At 43.8% G+C, this 19,303-nt stretch overlaps 1 protein-coding gene across 4 annotated transcripts in view; it reads left to right on the top strand.

Annotated features, from left to right (window-relative positions):
- Positions 1 to 17,455, top strand: part of DEAF1 (DEAF1 transcription factor) — a 164,059-nt gene extending 146,604 nt beyond the window's left edge. For 3 of the 4 annotated variants that reach the window (XM_059722538.1, XM_014604257.3, XM_014604256.3), the window contains 3 exons: positions 8,605 to 8,670; positions 14,392 to 14,481; positions 16,758 to 17,455. In XM_059722538.1, coding sequence (XP_059578521.1) covers positions 8,605 to 8,670; positions 14,392 to 14,481; positions 16,758 to 16,850 — 249 coding nt within the window. In that variant the 3' untranslated portion in view covers positions 16,851 to 17,455. The other variant, XM_019485166.2, reaches the window with a different exon arrangement.
- The last annotated feature ends 1,848 nt before the right edge of the window (positions 17,456 to 19,303 follow it).

Genomic DNA, 19,303 nt, shown 5'->3' with positions numbered 1-19,303 from the left:
CTCCCTTCCCATCTGAGATCCAGCCTTCCTACTTTTCTAAACCTCCCCTGATGCACAAGCAAGGACTCCACATGTCCTTTTACAACAGCATATTCTCACAGCCAAATCAGACTTCATGCTTGGGTGAATAAACTCCCTCAGCTCCTCTTGTTCCACAAACCAGCATCTGCTGACATGGAATAGAGGGAGACAGGCTTTTTTGTTTGTTTGTTTGGTTTTATCTGCAGTGACATAAAAATCCCAGCTCTTGTGCTAGTCCATGTACTGCATCCCTCTCCTTCCTGAATTGTACATGTGTGTGTGTGTACAACATTCAGTTCTCTATTATTTTCAGTCTGGGCTAGCAATGTCCACCTCCAGTGTTGCTATTCTGATTTGGAACCCATGCTGCACAGATGTAAGGGACTTCACAAAGCGGCATTAGGCAGCGAAGAATTAGACCCACAGAGCTTTGAGAAGAATGTTTGTCCACAGGTGGAGATCTGTTTTTGTTTAATTTTGCTTTCCCTCACCCTCCACCTGCTTCTCTGTCTCCCCTCAGGACTCCCAGGTGAAGAAGGCTGAATGGGTTTTCCTTTAGAAGCACATTGACACTACTTGAACTTGATGTGAAGGGGTCTCTGAAAGAGCAATACAGGATGGATCCCTTCCAGCAGAGTCGGGTGCAGCACTTTGCTGGGCTCCTAGCAGTTCCCGGACTAGGAAGTGAGGGATCAAATCCAGCTGTTGCACAGCAATTTGTGGGGTTAATTTTACAGGGCAACTATGTATGTGAGACAGGGTATATTTCCCAGGACGTGAATCCCAAGCTGGACTATCCCTGCCTCCTGAATTTTTTATTTTGTAATGGGATGTTGATATCTGTGCTACTTGATGGGTGCGCCTACACATGCGCTTTAGTGCACAGTAGCCTATTTTACTACTTATTAAAGTGTTGCGTAAAAAAACATGCAAATATGCTAATACACAGTAAAATAAGCTACTGTGCATTACGCATCAGTAAAAAAGTGCGTGCTTTTGCTACTGCACAATAAGGCAGCCTAATGCGCATTTATTTAGTACCGCACAATGGACTAAATTTAATGTGCATTAGGCAAAGTGAATTCATGCACATGTAGATGCATCCAGTAACATCTTATTCTTTATTCATGTGAGTGAGAAACATGGCAGATTGCCTTCACCGATCCAAAGAATAACATTTAAAAAAAAATTCCGTTTTGAGCCAAGACAGTTCCACTTACTCGCCAGCAAAATACTTGCCTACCTAATAACAGCTGTACTTGGTGCGTCCAGATTTGTTTTTAATTGTCTTTTAATCCAAAATGCTTGCTGGGGAAAAAAAGAAAGACAGCTCTGCTAAAATGTACAACAATAGCACGTGGATTTATTGGCAAATGCATGTAAGGAAAACAAATCCAGACAGTTTTTCCATGCAGTTGTTCAAATGAATTTCACTGTGGGGAAAAAGCACAAGATTCATGGGTGCAAGTGCAATGATTGAAAGTAATTAAAATAAATGCCAGGCAATTAAGCTTCATATTTTGTTGTTGATCAAGCACACTTTCTTGAAAATGCCCTGGTATATGTCACAAGGCCCTTCTTTAGCTGAAGACTGATATTGCTTGGGATTAGCATTAGACATCTGATACTAAGGGAGTAGAAGGATCGTGCAGATATAGCTCTGTCATAATTAACTATTACTTTAATTAAGTTTGCATGATCTCCACAATTCCCTTCTCTAGTGTTGGACAAGAGCCTTGTTTTGTAATGATTAGTCCGGTAAAAGGCATTATGCTAATTTGGTCTTTTGTGTGAATCAGCTTAATATAAAAAAAACCAGTCCTTTAGCAGTACTTTGGGATGGATCAGAGCAAATATTCATTTGTAACCCTCAGAGTAGCTCAAGGGATTAATGTAATAAGTCAGAAGGGGTATTAATCAATTTTCATTAACAGAAATGATGAGCCTAGAAGTCCTGACACCTCTGCAGGAACACTGCCAGTTTTGTGTCAACAGTCTGGGCTCTGCTACTCTCTTAAGGGTTTTTTTTAACACAGGATCCTTTTGTTAGATAGGGATTGCAGAGAAAACTCAAATATAGGATAAACCCATCACCAAGTTGAGGGTTCAGCTCTTCATGGAAAAATGATTTAACATGGATTAAAGAGATCTGTTAGTGTATTCAGGCTAGTTTCCAATATAACAGACTAGTCAGCAATGAACTTTGCTGCCACAACTGTGAATATCCTTGTTACTTGTTACCAGTCAGAATTCATTCAATTCAAGATCAGGGCCCTCACAATGGAATTTGACACTGTAACTCTAATTCTTAGCTCAGAGTAAGTATATTTGCTAGCAGGCAAAGAAAGCGAGTAGGAAAATGTGCCTGTGCATTAGCTTTGCTTTAGTCTTTGTTAAATAATGAAGCAGTGTTAACAGTTGCTTGCTAATCTTGTAGAAAACTTAGACTGCTGCATAAAAGCTGTAGCTGAGTCTTAAATATTGCAAATGAACCAATCTGATTTCAAATGGCAGCCATTCATTTAGCCTAGCTGAAATGAAGTATATACAGAAAAGTGGTATTCATTTTTCCTGTGTTGAGATTTGTAGGATTTATAACCATGCAAAAGACAGGTTTACTTCCAATTTTCCTAGGCAGGAGGAGAGATTTATGTTGGGTTAGGTTTGCATCTGCTATTTGTCCACTGATTGAAACACCACCAATGAATTCAAATGGTTTGACTTCACGAAGCTTCATTCTGCTCATATATGACTGTGATGGTTCACTTGAGTCACCAGGATGCATATGTTTTTAGGGGGTGACTAGAATGAGAAATATTGGCAGGCAGAGGACTTGTTATGTGTAGCAAATAAAAAAAATATGCTCAACATTATGAGTGTAATGTGCATTGATAAAAAGCCAATGCACATTACACAACAAAGCTGCACTTTGTTTCTTATGTTAGTCTGTTGAGTCCGAGTTTGGCACAAAGGTTAGATCAGTGGATGCATTTACAAATCTATGGCAGTATCTAGACCCAGAACATTTAACACTGGTGCATGTAAGACTGGACTACCCAGCTTTTCACAAAAGAAAATTATACCCAGGCAGTGTAACAGAATATATATGTAGACAGTGTGCACTTTAATATTTTAAAAAGGAGCATTTCAGAATACCTTCTTCTTCAGTTTACTCCCCAAGTTTGGTGTTTAGAAATTTACATTCTCCTGTGACCACTGTTAGTGTTGCATTCCTCATTATCATAGCAGGAAAATGGTCTGTTTTAAGGGTTTGTGAAGCCCTCAGCTGTTAAATAGGAAATGTAAGATCACTGACTCCAAACGTAAAAAGAATGTTTCAGATAGGTAACTTCTTGCAAGGGGTAATTCTTATGTCTACATATACATTCAGTTACTAATTTTGACTGTCATTCTCTTTTAGTTGATATAAATTGGCTTAAGGAGCATGGTTTGGTGGGTAAGGTTCAGGACCAGGGGTCTATTCCAGGTTCTGTTTCCAGCTCTGCCACAAATTCCTTATTTGGCCTTGGGTAAGGTGCTATGTGCCACCATTCCCCATATACAAAAATAAGAATAACACGTACTTCATTTAGTTTTCATGGGGTTCATATTGGGTTGAAAAGTTTTGATATCCCTGGATGGAAGATACAATAAAAGTAGAAAGTATTGAGAATATAGGTTTAAAAAAATTACTTTCCTAGGCAATTATTAAAGCTGAAAAATAACATTCCATTATTTTTTGCAGTGGTAGTTTTGGGATAGTAACAGTTTCAGTGGTATTGTTTTAGTTCTGACATCGCCATAGATGGCGAGGATACATATTCAGGCCTTTAAAACCATTGTGGATGCAGTGTAACTTGGTGCTGGTAGCCCAGATCATTGCTTAGAATATGAAATAGTTACTGTGTGAGCAACACAATTTAAATAACTCCAGCCATTTTAAAACTAGAATGTAACTGGCATTAAGGCCACCTTCTTCATGCAATTGCCCCATGACATCCAGAATGTCTTTAATTATATTTCTTGATTTAAAAAAGCTGCTCCTCTGTAGAGACCTCCAAGATTCAGTCCCAGAAATAAAACCAGTACGAGCTTGAACGCTGTAGACTTCAGTGCCCATAGAAACCCAGTATCTGTATACAAACACTTATTGCACACGTAATTGATGCTTCACTCCTATGTGTTGCTCTGTTTTGAAACAAACACCGGATGTCACTTCCTAACACTTGTCTTAGGGTGAAAGACGTATCTGGGGTTTGGATAAAAGTAATTTATTATTCATTTAAGAAAAAAAAGGCTAACTCTATTAAATATTTGTGTTTCTTGTGTTTTGTAAAAATGAACTTCTCTAAGTATTTTTGTATTGAAGCCTTTTCTAAGCAATAAACTATTTTTGGTCTCAAATAAGTATGATTCCATCTTTCCCAGGATTCCCTCCTAGACTTGTAAAATTCTCAGCCACCCTTGTTAAAAGACCCAGAGGGAACAGTTTGGTCCCTTGAACAGTTGCTGATCTCTGGTTTAACTGCATCTTTTCTTTATAAAAAAGAGAGAAGGTGGGTGATGAGCTGTCTTCACTTAGGGGCAGCAGGTGCTTGGCATCTCACAGAAGACATTCAGCATCTTTCAGGATCAGCCCAGAAGGAATGGATTAAAGACACGACTTCACACATGCCCAAGCACCTATAGCATCTGTGTTTTTCTTAAAAAGTATGTGAAATCACCTTTTATTTTGTGGGGCGAAAACCAGCATTCCCCTCCCCCATATTCTGAGCAAATTGGCTGGGTTTAAGCCATCAAAAAAAAAACAATAGATGTGCATGGTAAGCATCTCTGCCTTGGAGATCAGCATCAAATCTGTTTAAAAAAGAGGTTTATAATTTGATGTTACCCTTCCCTCCAATACAGCAGGGAGAAACCTACTTTTAAGAAGAAGGCTGAAGATTAAATCAGTTAACAGCTGGACTGTCTGCTTTCTCGGAGAGATTAAAACAGCTGAGGGCAGGAGGGCATAAAATTAAACTAAAAAAGGGATGGGCATCTAATATACCTAGAGAGTTGCTGGGATGTGGATTATGCCACACCCCGCCACCCACCCTCCAGTGCAGCAGCAAATCCAATCAGTTTCTTGCAAGTCTTTTTTTGTGAGAGGGAACATGAATATCCTGCATCAATCCCCACTTGATAGAATCATTTCCCTGTTTGGTTCTTGAATGACTTAATTCTGCAGGCCACCCTGTAATGATATAATACCTGATAGAGATTGATAAAAGGGAGATAAAAATGTTGTCTGCACCTGCAGATTTCAGGAGAGCTGGGCCTGAGTTGCAGGAGTTCTTCAACTAAGGACTGAAGATGGCTGTGCTCCTTGTCGATCTTTCATCACTAAAAATCTCATGTGCAAAAACAGAACAGCCAAGTTTATGCACCTCTGGAAAGCCAGCAATACATTTTCAGCTAAGAGAGAAAAGAATCCTCAGCTGTGCAGCGTGGCAGCTCGGGAGGACTAGGACTCATTGATTTTTTTTTTTCTTTTTCCCCCCCACCTTGCACAAGGGACATCCATCTGTGTGACTGAATAGATATGCTGACAGATATATTGTGGTTGATTAGGACTGTGTCTGTTGGAGGGGAATATTTATTCTAACACTTCAGCGTGTTGCATTTTTATTACCATTAGACAGGTGCCAGGACACACAAAAATACAGTATACAAAAAATATAGCCATAAAAGCAGTGTGGAATTTTTCCATACTTCACTCTAACTAATTTGTGTTGGCATAGTAGTTTGCTATCCACTTAGTACTTAAGGCTTGGAGCTTTTTTTGGAAGGATGTACGGTTTCTTCCTAACGTGATTCTCTTGTTCAAATAAGCATTCTGTAAAGGGGCAAAAGAACATATGCTAGAGAGGTCAGATGCCAAATCTCAGCTGATATATATCACCTCTTCTTCTATTGGTCTGTATTCCACTGAGGTGGGCCTTCAGTTTGGACAAAACTGTGGCTTCAAATTCCAAGCAGAAAATTGTACCAAGTAAACTTGGATATAAATGCCCTCCAGTTCCCTTGTGCCCAGCTGGGATTTGAAGTGTTGCAGATTCTCTACATGGTAATTTGCATTCTGCACAGACTGAGCAATTCTCTTAAGGTATGGACACATACATTTTATCTGCTTTAATGTTGACAGGGGAGGCTGCTGCTTGGGATGCCACAGCAGCTTGTAGAAGCCAAACATTTCTGCCTGAGTCTGTAGCAATGCAAGTGAGCTAAATCATCTGAACTTTGACCCTGAATAAATTAGGGTTAATAGTTGGAGCCATTTTCCTACTTTTGTGTGGCTACAGAATCATACAGATATAACAGTTGCATCCTAACAGCTTGTACTAGCATCCTTTCATAGCAGTGAAATTGTTAAAAATCTGTCCATATGCTTAGTTTAATAAAGCCAGAAGCAAATCAAACATCTCGCTATAGTCAGGTTGTGTCTATGCTGCATCCTTGGCCTTCCAGGTAAAGCATGTTCTCAAGCATGCTCCCTCCTGCTCACATGTGCCAAACCTGGCAATGTGCCAGTGAAAGTGCCCTAGATGTGCTATCTCACCACTGCTCCCAAGCTGTTTGTCTATAATACTATTCAGAAAATGGCTATGACGGGGTGTCCCAAGAGCATCTTAACCTTACATTTCTGAGTTGGGAGAGCATCTTCCTGGAAAGATCAAAGACGTAGCATAGATTTTTACCCTGAAACCTCCGCCCGGTATTTTTCAGCTCCCAAGAACTTCTTGATATTGATTCCGTGTCACAGTAAATTGAAGCTTCACAGGAATGCTATGACGCCAGGTCAAAAAGATGATCCAAAATTAATCCCACAATCTGCTTAAGCATTTGGTTCCTACTTTTGGATAAACCTACTTTGCTCTAAGGTGGTATGGAGTTTCTTTTGCTTAACTGTTCCCTTGGGAATTTATTGCTGGACTAGCACTGTCTGTATAATTTGACCAGGTTTCAGTATCTCTTGCTAATTTCTCAGGAGGCTCTGCCACTGGGCACAGCAGGGTCAGATATGGGGATAGGAATCGTTTATTGTACTCAGAAACTGACCTTGAGCAAATTTTTATGCCACCTGCTTATATGTGCACATGCTCAGGCATAGTGTGAGCTGCTATGGAATAGGTTAGTGTACACTGGTGTTTCTCAGACCAGAGTGCATGCATCCCTGGGAGTATGTGGCAAACTTCTAGAAGGTACGTAAGAGGAAGGGAAAAGGTAAATATAAATGGAAGAGGAAGAATTGAAAAACAACTCTACAGTATCTCTTAGTTGCAGGGGAGATTAAAATATGGTGGTAGTGAGAAAGTGTTACTTTTTCTCAGCTGTAATAGAATCATAGGGAAACACAGCAATGAAGCAAATTTAACCCAGGGAAGCTTCAAAATTCCTGGTGTACCCCAGCAAATACTAGATGTCAGAGCATGTGGTGATAACATCACATTTCAGACAAACCAAGTCTTAAAGTTGGACTCATTTGAAGAAATGCAGCTTTCTAAATCTGTGCTCACCAAATTTACCTGCATGTTTAGCATGAAGGATCAGTTACAAAACCCTAGCAGTTTGCATGCTTAGGCTTTGCCTTTAATAGGGTGGCAGAGGTGCTTAATTCTTCTATGGCTGCTTGATTGCAGAAGGTCTTCAATCTCTGTACATTTTCTGTGTGTTGGGGAACTAGACAGTAAAGCCAAGGTAGTTCCTAGAGGGTTTCAGACATGCTTATTTTGTCTGTTTGTTGTCTTTTCATACCTGTTGAGCTGTTCTACTTCTCCAGAGTTTAGCTGGCCTTTGAAGTAGAATAGGGAAATGTGACTCACAGGGGTGGGCAATTATTTCAGGTGGAGGGCTGCTTACTGAGTTTTGGCAAGCCATCAAGGGCCGCATGACAGGCAGCTGGGGGCAGATAAATATTAATTTTCTAATTTTTTTAGGGGCCCTGTGGGCCGCAACGGGCCCACGGGCTGCATTTTGCCCACCCCTGCTCTATCAGAAGCACAGGCAAAGCAGTTAGCCGATGGTCTTATAAAGTCTTCAGTGTTCTTGTCTTAGTACTTGTGGTGCTGCTAACTGATAACTTTTTGTGCTTTCATTTGTACAAGAATATCATTTATTGCAAGATTAAGCCACCACATTAATGAATAAGCAACTTGTTTGGGTGAAGTGAGCCTAGATTCATATTGCCTTCAATTAGCTGTTACCCTAGCAGCTAACTAGGATGTCTGCTGCAAAGAAGTGGCCTTTGCACCAGCTACTTCATTCACTTCAAGAGTATCCTTCAGTGTCCCATTCTTGCAAGGGATGATAATGTTTTGTTCCAGTGCTGTGGTAGCTAGAGTTCTCCAGGCTTTGTGCAAGTAAATAATGTACTAATAATACACTAATGGGATGTAGGCGGAATTTCCCCCCTTAATCTAATAGCTCGGCAAACAAGCTCAGATAATGAGGTGTCTATGATAAACCACTTTCCATGTTGCTGTGGTTCAGGGACAACACTGCCTATCTGAAGTAATATGTCCAACATTTCTCTCATTGCAGCAGTATCAAAACCAGTTATTTCAACAAACAGAAGATGTGGATGGAAAAACAGAAATCATCATTAAGGTAAGTACGAGGCTAACACATCACACTAGGAAATGTAAATCCTATTGGGTGGACAAGGGAGGGTGGCACCTTGACCAAGTTAATTAATAAGGTGCCATCCTGTCCTGCCTTCTGCCTACTTGTAAAGATCATGTGCTTCCAGAATGTTCTTTAGTAACCTTTTTGCTTGTCTTGTCCCAATTCAAAATGTAGTTAAACCCCCCCCCCGCCCCGAAACCACTCTTTCTGAAATGTTCAGACTTGTCCCATCAGAAATCAGACACCAAACCATTGTCCCCTCTAGTGAGGTCTGACAAACTCTTTGTTTCTTAAACGTGACATTTAATCTTCACAAGTCCCCATTGTACTACCTGGAGGCAAGCAGCGGTGAGTTTTTCTGAGCTGTGTTGATGCAGTTCCTACCTGGTTGGTAGGTCTTGTTAGCAAAGAACAGGAAGCTCTCCTCTCTTCTTGTAAGTTGAGTATCACCTTTGCATGGTTCCTATCACCGTTGGGTGCTATGACTCAAAATTGGGCCTTCTACTGAATTATTCAGTAGGCTTTTCATAATGGTTGTGCCCTGTTTTGGGTATTAAAACATTCATAGATTCATGAATGTTTGGGTTGGAAGGGACTTTAGGAGATCATCGTGTTCAACCCCCTGCCCTGGGTAGGAAAAAGCGCTGGGGTCAAATGACCCCAGCCAGGTGCACATCTAGCCTCCTCTTAAAGACCCCCAAGGTAGGGGAGAGTGCCCTTCCTTGGAAGTCCATTCCAGATTCTGGCCACCTTTACTGCAAATAAGTTCTTCCTGATATGTCTAACCTAAATCTGCTCTCCATCAGTTTGTGGCTATTGTTTCTAGTTACTCCAAGGGGCACCCCTTGTATCTCCTATTCCTTGCTGCCCCTTCCCCCGCCCCCCAATGAATTTGTAGGTGGCCACAAGATCACCTCTCAGCCTTCTCTTGCAGAGGCTGAAGAGATCCAGGGCCCTCAATCTCTTCTCGTAGGACTTTGCTTGCAGGCCCCCAACCATACCAGTTGCCCTCTGAACCCTCTCAAGGTTGTCCACATCACTCTTGAAGTACGGCGCTCAAAACTGGATGCAGTACTCCAACTGTAGCCTGACCAGTGCTGCATAAAGGGGAAGTATCACCTCCCTGGACCTATTTGTCATGCACCTGCTAATGCATGTTAAAGTGTGGTTAGCTTTACTGATTGTTTCGTCACATTGACAACTCATGTTCATCTTGGAGTCAACAGTGACTCTGAGATCCATTTCCGCTGCTGTGCTGCTGAGAAGGTCCTTCCCTAGCCTGTAAGTGTGCTGGTGATTCCTTCTCCCTAGGTGCAGCATCTTGCATTTGTCCTTATTGCATTACATCCTATTCTGTTCTGCCCACTTTTCCAGCCTGTCCAGATCTGCCTGAATTCATTCCCTACACTCTGGTGTGTTAACTTTATCCCATAGTTTGGTATCATCTGTGAATTTGGACAGAGTGCTTTCCACACCTTTATCCAAGTCGCTGATGAAGACATTGAACAACACGAGTCCCAGGATTGAGTCTTGTGAGACTCCACTGCCCACATCTTTCCAGGTTGATACCAACCCATCCACCACCACTCTCTGGGTGCAACCCCTAAGCCAATTTGCCACCCACCTGACCATGTAATCATTTATGCCACAGCCGCTCAGTTTATCTGTGAGAATAGAATAAGATACCGTATCGAACACCTTCTTAAAGTCCAACTACATGGCATCTACCTCAATTCCTGCATCTAAGCATTTTGTGACCTGGTCATAAAAAGAAACAAAGTTAGTCAGGCAGGATCTACCTGTTATGAATCTGTGCTGGTTGCCCTTTAGGATGGCTTTCCCCACCAGACTCCCACAGATGTGATCCTTAATAATTTTTTCAAAGGTTTTCCTGAGGATAGAGGTGAGACTAACCGGTCTATAGTTACCCAGATCGTCCTTCCTCCCCTTCTTGAAAATGGGGACTACATTGGCCCTTTTCCAGTCCTCTGGGACCTGACCTGAGCATCAAGAGTGCTCAAACAGCTATGCTAGTGTTTCTGCTATGACAATTCCTTCAGCACCCTTGGATGAAGATCACCTAGATCTGCTGACATAAACACATCCATCGTCTCTTTACTAAGTTGGTGCTAACAGTTGGTGAGCTGGTTTCCCTTTTGTGCTTGTCTATGATCCAATTGGGAGATTTGTCCTGATCTGAGTTCAGGAATTCAGAGGCAAAAAACTCATTGAAGAGCTTATCTTTGTCCCCCCATCTGTCACTAATTACCCTAGTTTGTCCTATAGGGATCCTATGCTACCCTGCACCTTCTTTTTGCTCCCTATATACCTGAAGAAGGACTTTTTGTTGTCTTTAATTTTTGTTGCCCTTCTTCTAGATTTTCTTAAATCGGAAAAAAATAGAGCTGAGAGGTACAGAAGGTCCTTCAGTCCGTCCCCCTGCTCAAGGCAGGGTCATCCCTATCTAAACCATCCAAGATAATTGTTTGTCTAACCCAGGGGTGGGCAATTATTTCGGCTGGAGGGCTGCTTAACGAGGTTTGGTGAGCTTTTGAGGGCCACATGGGAAGCCTGCCGCTTGACAGTTGCCCCGCCCCTATTGCCATTTTGGGACCAGAAGGTCCCGCCCCTAACCCCTGAACTTTGCCACCAGCAGTCCCTCCCCTTGCCCCCTGGAAATACTCCTTTTGGGAGGGGAGGGTTGCCATCTTAGAACCAGAAAAAAAACAAATCATATGCTAAAAGTTAAACACCTGCTATAACATTTTAATTTGATTACAAAAAAATATTTTTGTCATGATATGTGTTTGCATACTGTATATAGAGGTGATTGCCTAATAACTCAAAATGAAGTCTTAGTCTTGTATGTTGTGCTGGGGGTCATGTATGGTGGAGGGGTTTGTGAGGGGGTGAGGCTGTGTGTGGGGGACACAGGGTATGTGGGGGCTTGTGGGGGAGGGTGTGGGTGTGTAGGGTTTGTGGGGTGTGAGGGAGTGGTAGGGACGTGGGGACCCCCCCCACACTCTCCCCATGGCGTGCAGTCCCTGCATGCTGCAGCAGCAGGAGGCGGTGGCGCTCATGCCTGGTGGCGTGTGGGTCTGGCCAGCGCTGCACACAGGGGCAAGGGGCACAGCCTGGCCAGCTGGCTGTATCACAAGGGCTCCCCTTCACACATGCACAACTTCTGCACTCGTGCTGGAGGGAAGGTCCAAGTGCTGGAGTCGGCTGCATTCTCCGCTTTCTACCACGCAGGTCCCAGGACTCTGCAGGGAAGCAGGGGCTGGGGCTCCCCTCCAGTTTCGGGAGAATCCCAGGATCTGTGCAGTAGAAGGCGGCACAGGCAGCCGGCTCCAGCACATGGGGCTCCCTGTCTGTGGGTGGGGAGTGCTGGCGATACAGGAGACCTGGCTGGGCTGCGCCCCTTACCCCTTTGTGCAGCACTGGTCAGAGCTGCATGCTGCTGAACATGAGTGCCTCATGCGCCCCCACCTGCTGCTGCTGCCACTACCTGCAGGGACTGTGAGCTATGAGGGGAACATGGGTGAGCTCCTCCTCACACTCGCATGCTGCACACCCAGGCTCCACACTGCCGCCAGCTCCAGCCCCACACTCTATGCCCTCCCAGCTGCAGCTTGCCCTCACCCCTACCGCTTCTTCACCTGTTGCCCAGAGCGAGCGGGACACCGGGGAAGCTAAACAGGTCCCCTGGCAGCTGCAGCGGTGTCAGCAGCAGCCCTGCACAAAAGCTGCTTGCTGGCTGGGCAGGGCCCTTCCTTCTACAATTCGAGCGAGGTGCAATTAGGGTATGTTGGGGGAAGGGGGAGGGTATACGTGGGCACCTTGCTTCCACCCTCGTGGGCAGAAGGGCTGGGTGGGGTACAATTTGGTGGTGGGTGCCACAGACCGGATAAAAAGTCCCTGGCAGGCTGAATCCAGCCCACAGACCATATTTTGCCTGTCCTTAGTTTACCCTGTTCCCAAAAACCTCAGGAGCAACCCTCATGCACAATTAGCAGGCAGAAGGCCTTAGACATCAAAAACACCCTTCAATTTGCCACAGGTAAAGCCAAGGGACAAGGGCACGCAGTATCATGTGAACTATTGACCAACCGTGTTAAGGATGGATTTCACAGGCTCCGACAGCTTATTGTCCATCCTTGAGCGTGTGCATTTTTATCCATCGTCGTGGTCTGAAGATAATTTTGTTGCCCTGACTTTATTTCTAGGTATGGAGATGATTTGCAAACAGATGGTGTGACAAACTGAGTGTTAATCAGGGCACTGAATGTTAAATCAGTTGTGCTTGAAAGTGAGAGGAACCAGCTGAACTAAATATTGCTGGTGTTAATGGTTCCACGGTGACAATATATTCACAGCCAAGGTCTGCGTCCTGTGGTGGCTTTACACCATTGCTGCCATTTACTAATGACATACCAGTAATTTTATGGGTTGGAAACTGAACATTGACTCTTGCTCTAATTATTCATCCATTTCAATGTGTGGCTTCTTTTCACTTTTAATCGGATCTTATAGAAATAAGAACAAAGTGACAGACACCAAAAGACCATTTAAGTACTGTGGCTTGCAGTTTCAGAATCCATCTATCCTTTATCTGTGAAGCTGCATTTACTCCCTTATTTTGGCCCTGTGCTTTCATAATAGCCATCCTCCATCCCTTTTCCTTTTTTGTTAATGGTCTGTTTTGAATGTACATATAATTGTCATTTTCAGCCAGCACAGCAAAGGCGGCTGCAACTCAGTCTGATTTTGTCTTGATACATTTAGGTGTTGCTTCACACTTGGTGCAGAGTATTTTCCATGTGTCAGACCCCTTCTGGTTGGGGAGAAAAAAACAGGGAAAAGGGAATCTGGAGGGTGAGCTTCCAGGGGTACTTTGGTGGTCCATGCCAGCACTAACTAAACTAGTGTAAAGGAGCTGAGGACATGACTAAAAAAAAATGACAGTGTATCTTCAGTTAAAATTGAGGGGGTAAATGATGTGAGCAGACAAAGATTCTGCTAGAGTAGAGGTTCCCGCATGTTTTCTTACTGTGTGCCCCCTTCCAGATTTACCAGCTGTCTGCATACCCCTACCAGCATACATTTTATAGTTTAACCCCTTAAATGCCAATTATTATTATAATGACAATTAAATCCTTCATTACAGAGTTTCTCCTGCATACCCCCCCAGAAATGTCTTGCCATACCCCCAGAGGTATGTACCATAGTTTGGGAATCCCTGTGCTGGAGTAACTCCTATTTAAAATTTACCTATGGCTAATAAGGATCTCTTTTCTGTGTACAGAGAAATGTTAAGAGCAGGTGGTGGATTAGGAGAGCCCACAGCTGTAAATCCTTTTCCCTCCATTGTTTGTCTGTTAGAGTGGGTCAATAGTTAAATAAGGCCAGTCCCAGTGAAAGAGGTTTGGAAGAAGGTTTGTCTCTTACCAGGTTTCCATGCTGACTCAAGGTATAATTCAGACTTTGCAATGGCTGTTTGCTCTTCAGAAATGCAGGCAAAACCATTCTGCTTTTTTAAAGGACCTCAGCTAATAATGGCAGGGAGAATGGCTTTCCAGAGCTATGCCCGGTTGCCCTCAGGCTGGTTCTGCTCTGCACAGCTGTGAGCTCCACCCTGTGAACCGAGACTGTTTTTGAGTTGAAAAGCTCTGCCTCACCTGTTTCCACCTTTTGTTCCCACAGCAGTCCTGTGTCAACTGTGGCCGGGAGGCTATGAACGAGTGCACTGGGTGTCACAAAGTGAATTACTGCTCTACTTTCTGCCAGCGGAAGGTAACGGATTCTTTCTAAGTCACACCTACCCTTCTCTAAAGGCAAGCGGCCTGATTGGAAAAAGACACATACACGCCTTGCTCTGAACACCCCACAAATAAGCACAGTAAGAAGCCCCACCTGCATATCCTACCTGCACGCTTATATTCCAGCGTGGGCTTTGAGTTCCACAGATCTTGTTCATAATACTTCAGTGTGGCATCAACATGACATAAGCCATTGTGGGATGGAAGCCTATGGGCTGCCTATGAAAGTATGGCAGGCTCCTATTTTTGGGGTAGTTCATTTTCAATATCTCTTGGGTTGTTCATGCTTCTGCTGCCATCCCGGGGGTCTGTTGTATCTTGTGTCCATCGCTAGCAGCCTGCCTGCTCCACTGCTGACCTATAGCAGTACATTATTACCAGCAGAGTGCCAACCAGGGAGCAGCTGTGATAGTGAAGGGATGCTTTATCAATCAGCGAATAAGGAGACACGGTTCTTTTTCTGTAACACCTGCCTGTATTACATAAGTAAAATCTTCATTTAAAAAAGAAATGGATGTATGTTGCATGCAACATATCCCTGTCCTCAAGCCAGGCTCATAAGTTAGGAGACATCTGTGAGCCCCAGTGCTCCTGCCATGTATTTCCACTTTGTGACAAGCTCTTCTTTGTCACTGGGAGCTTCTGTTACTCTCCAACTGGCAAAGAAAATGCATACTATCAGTGTATTCATTCCCCTCAGAGTGCTCCCACAGCCTCACTTATGCCCTTGCACTTGCTCCGTAAGCATAAACACACTGCTCATATAACCCATATGCATTTTCCATCAAAACCATTGCTGGTGTTGCTGCCACACCCCTCAATAATATTCCAAGGAGTTTCCTGTCATTTCCAGATCACTTTTTTAAAGTTGAACTCCTAATGACAAAATGAAAACCCAAGCCTGAAGCAGGCTGTTGAATGCCCCGGTAGGTGAGCTGTGGGAAGCATTAGACTCAGAAACATGCACTGACGCCTGCCCTTCTTATAGCAACCTTGGCACATCCTTATTTGCAAAAGACTTCCCACAAGACCTTGCTATATCATGTCACTGACTTCCCAAATTTCAGCCCAAATTACATTGATGATATTAGCAATATACTGTGGGATGAGTTAAGCAAATCAGGAAGTGCCTCGGGACTTTTCAAGTGAAGGGAAAAATCAAGCATGGAAAGGTAAGATGAAGTCAAATTGTATGCCGAACACCAGCTGCAGACCATTTCCTGAGACATTCAACATCTGTTTCTTGTCTGACCTCCAAGGAGAACTGAAAAATTACTTTAGCTGCTGTCAAGGGCACCAAGGAGAATAATCATCAGAGTGTTTTAATAGTCAATGTATGGTCTTCTCCTCTGTTATTTACCTACTTTTGCTTTGTAAGAAAGAGCAATTGTTGCTGCGGTTTCTACTCACTGCGTAGAGTCATTAAAATGTTCCAGGAATGAATGAACATGTGCTGCTGTAGCCACTTTAAATTTGCATGTTGTTTTCAGTTGGTCTGAGGACTAGCTGCCCTACCAGGTTATTTCAATCCAGTGTAATGCAAGATGGCCAGTGCATATGGCACTGAATTAGACCCAACTTCACTTTCGTACTAGACAAGATGGTTAACTGCCAAACAAGCCAAACAGCAGGCCCACTGCTGGTGCCAGGCAAATTGTGCTATATCGGAGTTTCATGCAGCTGTTGGCAACTGCATCTTGAAATGCTGGCTCCCCCTGCACAATCCAATGTGCTCAACAGGTAGAGAAGCATACTGCAGGTGGTGAGGTTGGTGATGCAGTGCAAGGTAAACTTTCCCCTTTTTGTACTGTATCTGAGTCCCATTATTGCACTAATGGGGTGTGTGTTGTTTTTTAGGTCAGGGGTCAAACAAACCTCTTAACCATCTAGGAGTATTCAAGCTCCTGCAAGTCCTTTTCCCACAGTCAGGGAACTGGCTTTGCTGTCCTGGGTGGAGTCCAGCTTGGAGAATTGCTTGTCTACCTGGTTAATTCCCCTTTGCAGTGTCAGCTTGATGCAGCACTCATTATGTATTCTACTAAATTGGTTTAGTTTTGCAGAGCCCTGGGAAGCCATCACTGCATTTCTTCTGTCAGGGGAAGTGATTCCTTAATATAGTTTATAAAGGCTGACAGATCTTTTTGGGACCCTTCAGGGGAGTATATAAACAGGTGGTTTCTGAGCCTCCTCTTGGTGCTGTTGCCATTTGCAGTCACTAGATCAGTGTCTCTCTTTGTTCTGTCCTTGCAGGATTGGAAAGATCACCAGCACATGTGCGGTCAGTCAGCCACTGTCACAGTTCAAGCAGACGAGGACAACGTGATAGAGAAAGTCACAGTCTGACAAATCTACCTTTTCAAGTTCCCAGAAAAGTTGGAGAAAGAAGGTGCCTGGCTTGACCAGCAAGCTGGCTGCAGACTCCTCCAATGGATGGTTGTCTGAAAACTGAACTCTTCTTAGGAAGCCTTTTTCATATGCTGTGACATCCTTTTCAGGCCTATGCCAAACTTGTCAGCAGTGCAGAAACTGAAAATATGTGACCTGAAAATGATAATTAGACTTGCTGGCCAGGAGGCCGCCTTCAATTTACAGAAACTTTGGACTCTAAAATTAATCTCTCAAGACTCAGAAACCTCTGCAATGCAGATTTCATCTTTCTAGCCATCTCTCTTGTTCATCTACAGTGGCTGGTTCGAGGGTTAAGATGCATCAGTGTTTTATACCCCCCATCAACAACACCTTACCTCTCATGTGAAGAAAACAAATAGTCCTTTGTTTAATTTATTTAATTGCCTTTAAAAAATACAGCATCAACTGTAGTCCATCACTGATGCCCCTTTTTTTGATGCATTTCTTCCACCATGGTCAAAATTTAAACATATTGGAAAGATGCACATGTATATAAAGGGAAGATGTTTTGTTAAATAAAATACTGAGAAATCATGAAAGCACATTGATGGAACATTAATTCCCACTACAGCACTTAATTACAGGTATAAGCATGGAGAATTGGCAGGCGAATGAATGACAGGAGCACCCTGTGTGGAGTGCAGCTAGCATTATGGGCAGGTTGTGTGCAGTTATATGCTGTGTTTGACACAGGGTTGTTGAAGAAGAAGCCTGAGTTTGCAGTACTCCATGCTGTAAAGTGAAGAAACTTCATGGCATCGTAACTTCAGACTGCCACCCTGTGGCTAAGCAGTTTGCCCCTAAAGTAAGAGAAGGAATTGGTTTCCTTCCTGCTATTTGGTATACTGACAATCCAGACTTTGCTGGTATTGTTAAAACAAAATGCAGAGTGTTTAATAAGTAAAATGCACAGGTGGTAGCAATTGCTAGTTGTTACTATCTGATGGCTCGTGTCTTATGAAAAAGGAGCTGTTCCTCTCCACTTAGGAGCTAGTGGGTAAGGGAAATAATGTGCGACTTCTAGTAGTAGCATCTCTAGGATGGGAATAGGATTTCTCTTTCATGAGCTAAGTATCTGATTCCTATCTGTCTTGGTGTGGTCTCACATATGCTATATATATATATGCTAGAAAGCAATGCCTAGTTGAGATGCTTCAAAAAGCAAAGGTATAGCTTCAGTGCAGGAAAACTCTGGATCAGCCCATTGTTTATGATACCAGAAGGCAAAAAGATGCGGCCACATTTCCACAGCATCTCACTTCACAATCCAGGATAGTAGAGACATAACTGGTAAGGTTTGTACCCTGGGCAGTGTGCTGGCTGGGAGCGGTCCGAGGCTTTCGGGGGCGCGCGGCAGGCTGTGGCCGGGAGCCCGCAACGGTAGGGCGGGTACTTTTGCACGACGGACTAGAATTAGGCACAGACTCGTAGCGGTTAATTAAAGATTGTTTTACTTACACCGTAGGTGGTCGCGGTGCAGGCAGGAAAAACTTTCTTGAGTTGCAGTTACAGACAAACACAAGTGGAGTTTGCTAGGCTCCACCGGAGACACATGCACGGAGTTTGCTAGGCTCCACAAAAACAAACACGACAGAGCTCTGGATACCCTTGACGAGCGTGCAAAACCGTAGCTACGTCTTAAGAATTTAACGAACAAGACGGGAAGAGGTTGGTGGTTGATCAGGCCGCCGAACTCCTCTGAGACACACACAAAGTTTCTATTACTCTGCCGTGTGCTCAGAGTCCCCATGAGATGGTTGTGGAGTCCTCTACAACTTGGGCGGAAACTGCTCAAACCTCTTATACGACTAGCAAGCCAATCACCAGCCGCCACGTGGGAATAATTTAGAAACAGCCAATAGTGGGAAACAAATTTACATACGGGTGGTGGGAACTCCTTTGCACCGGGGTTTTCTCTATGCAACTGAGAATTGCACCGTGCAAAGAAAGCTCCATGTGGCGGGAAATAATTCTGCAGTGCCAAAGTGCACACACAATCATTGGGTCATGACAGGCAGCTTCTGTGAGGGGACGTGTCAGCACAGCCAGCAGCCAAAGGGCTACAGGGTGCACAGATGCTGTTAGGACTGTACTGCAGCCTGTGCATCTCACTCCAGTCACCCTAGTGACAAAGGCATCAGCTCCGGGGAGGGATGGTGCTGCATTAACCCGTGGCTGCTGACCATGCTGACACCTTTCCCCACAACTCCTGAGTAGTGCGGGGCTCATAAGGGGATCTGGACTGACAAAGGGAGTAGGGACACAAGCCCTCAGCTACCTCACAAACCGGGTCAGCTGTGATCCTAGAGTGTCACCAATTCTAGTTGCCAGCAGCAATGGACAACTGGATTCAGCAGCACAGTAGGTGGTGCCCCTTGTACATTGGT

This window comes from Alligator mississippiensis, chromosome 2 (genome assembly GCF_030867095.1).
Source record: "Alligator mississippiensis isolate rAllMis1 chromosome 2, rAllMis1, whole genome shotgun sequence".
NCBI classification, from domain to species: domain Eukaryota; kingdom Metazoa; phylum Chordata; order Crocodylia; family Alligatoridae; genus Alligator; species Alligator mississippiensis.
This window is presented reverse-complemented; position numbering and strand designations above follow the sequence as displayed.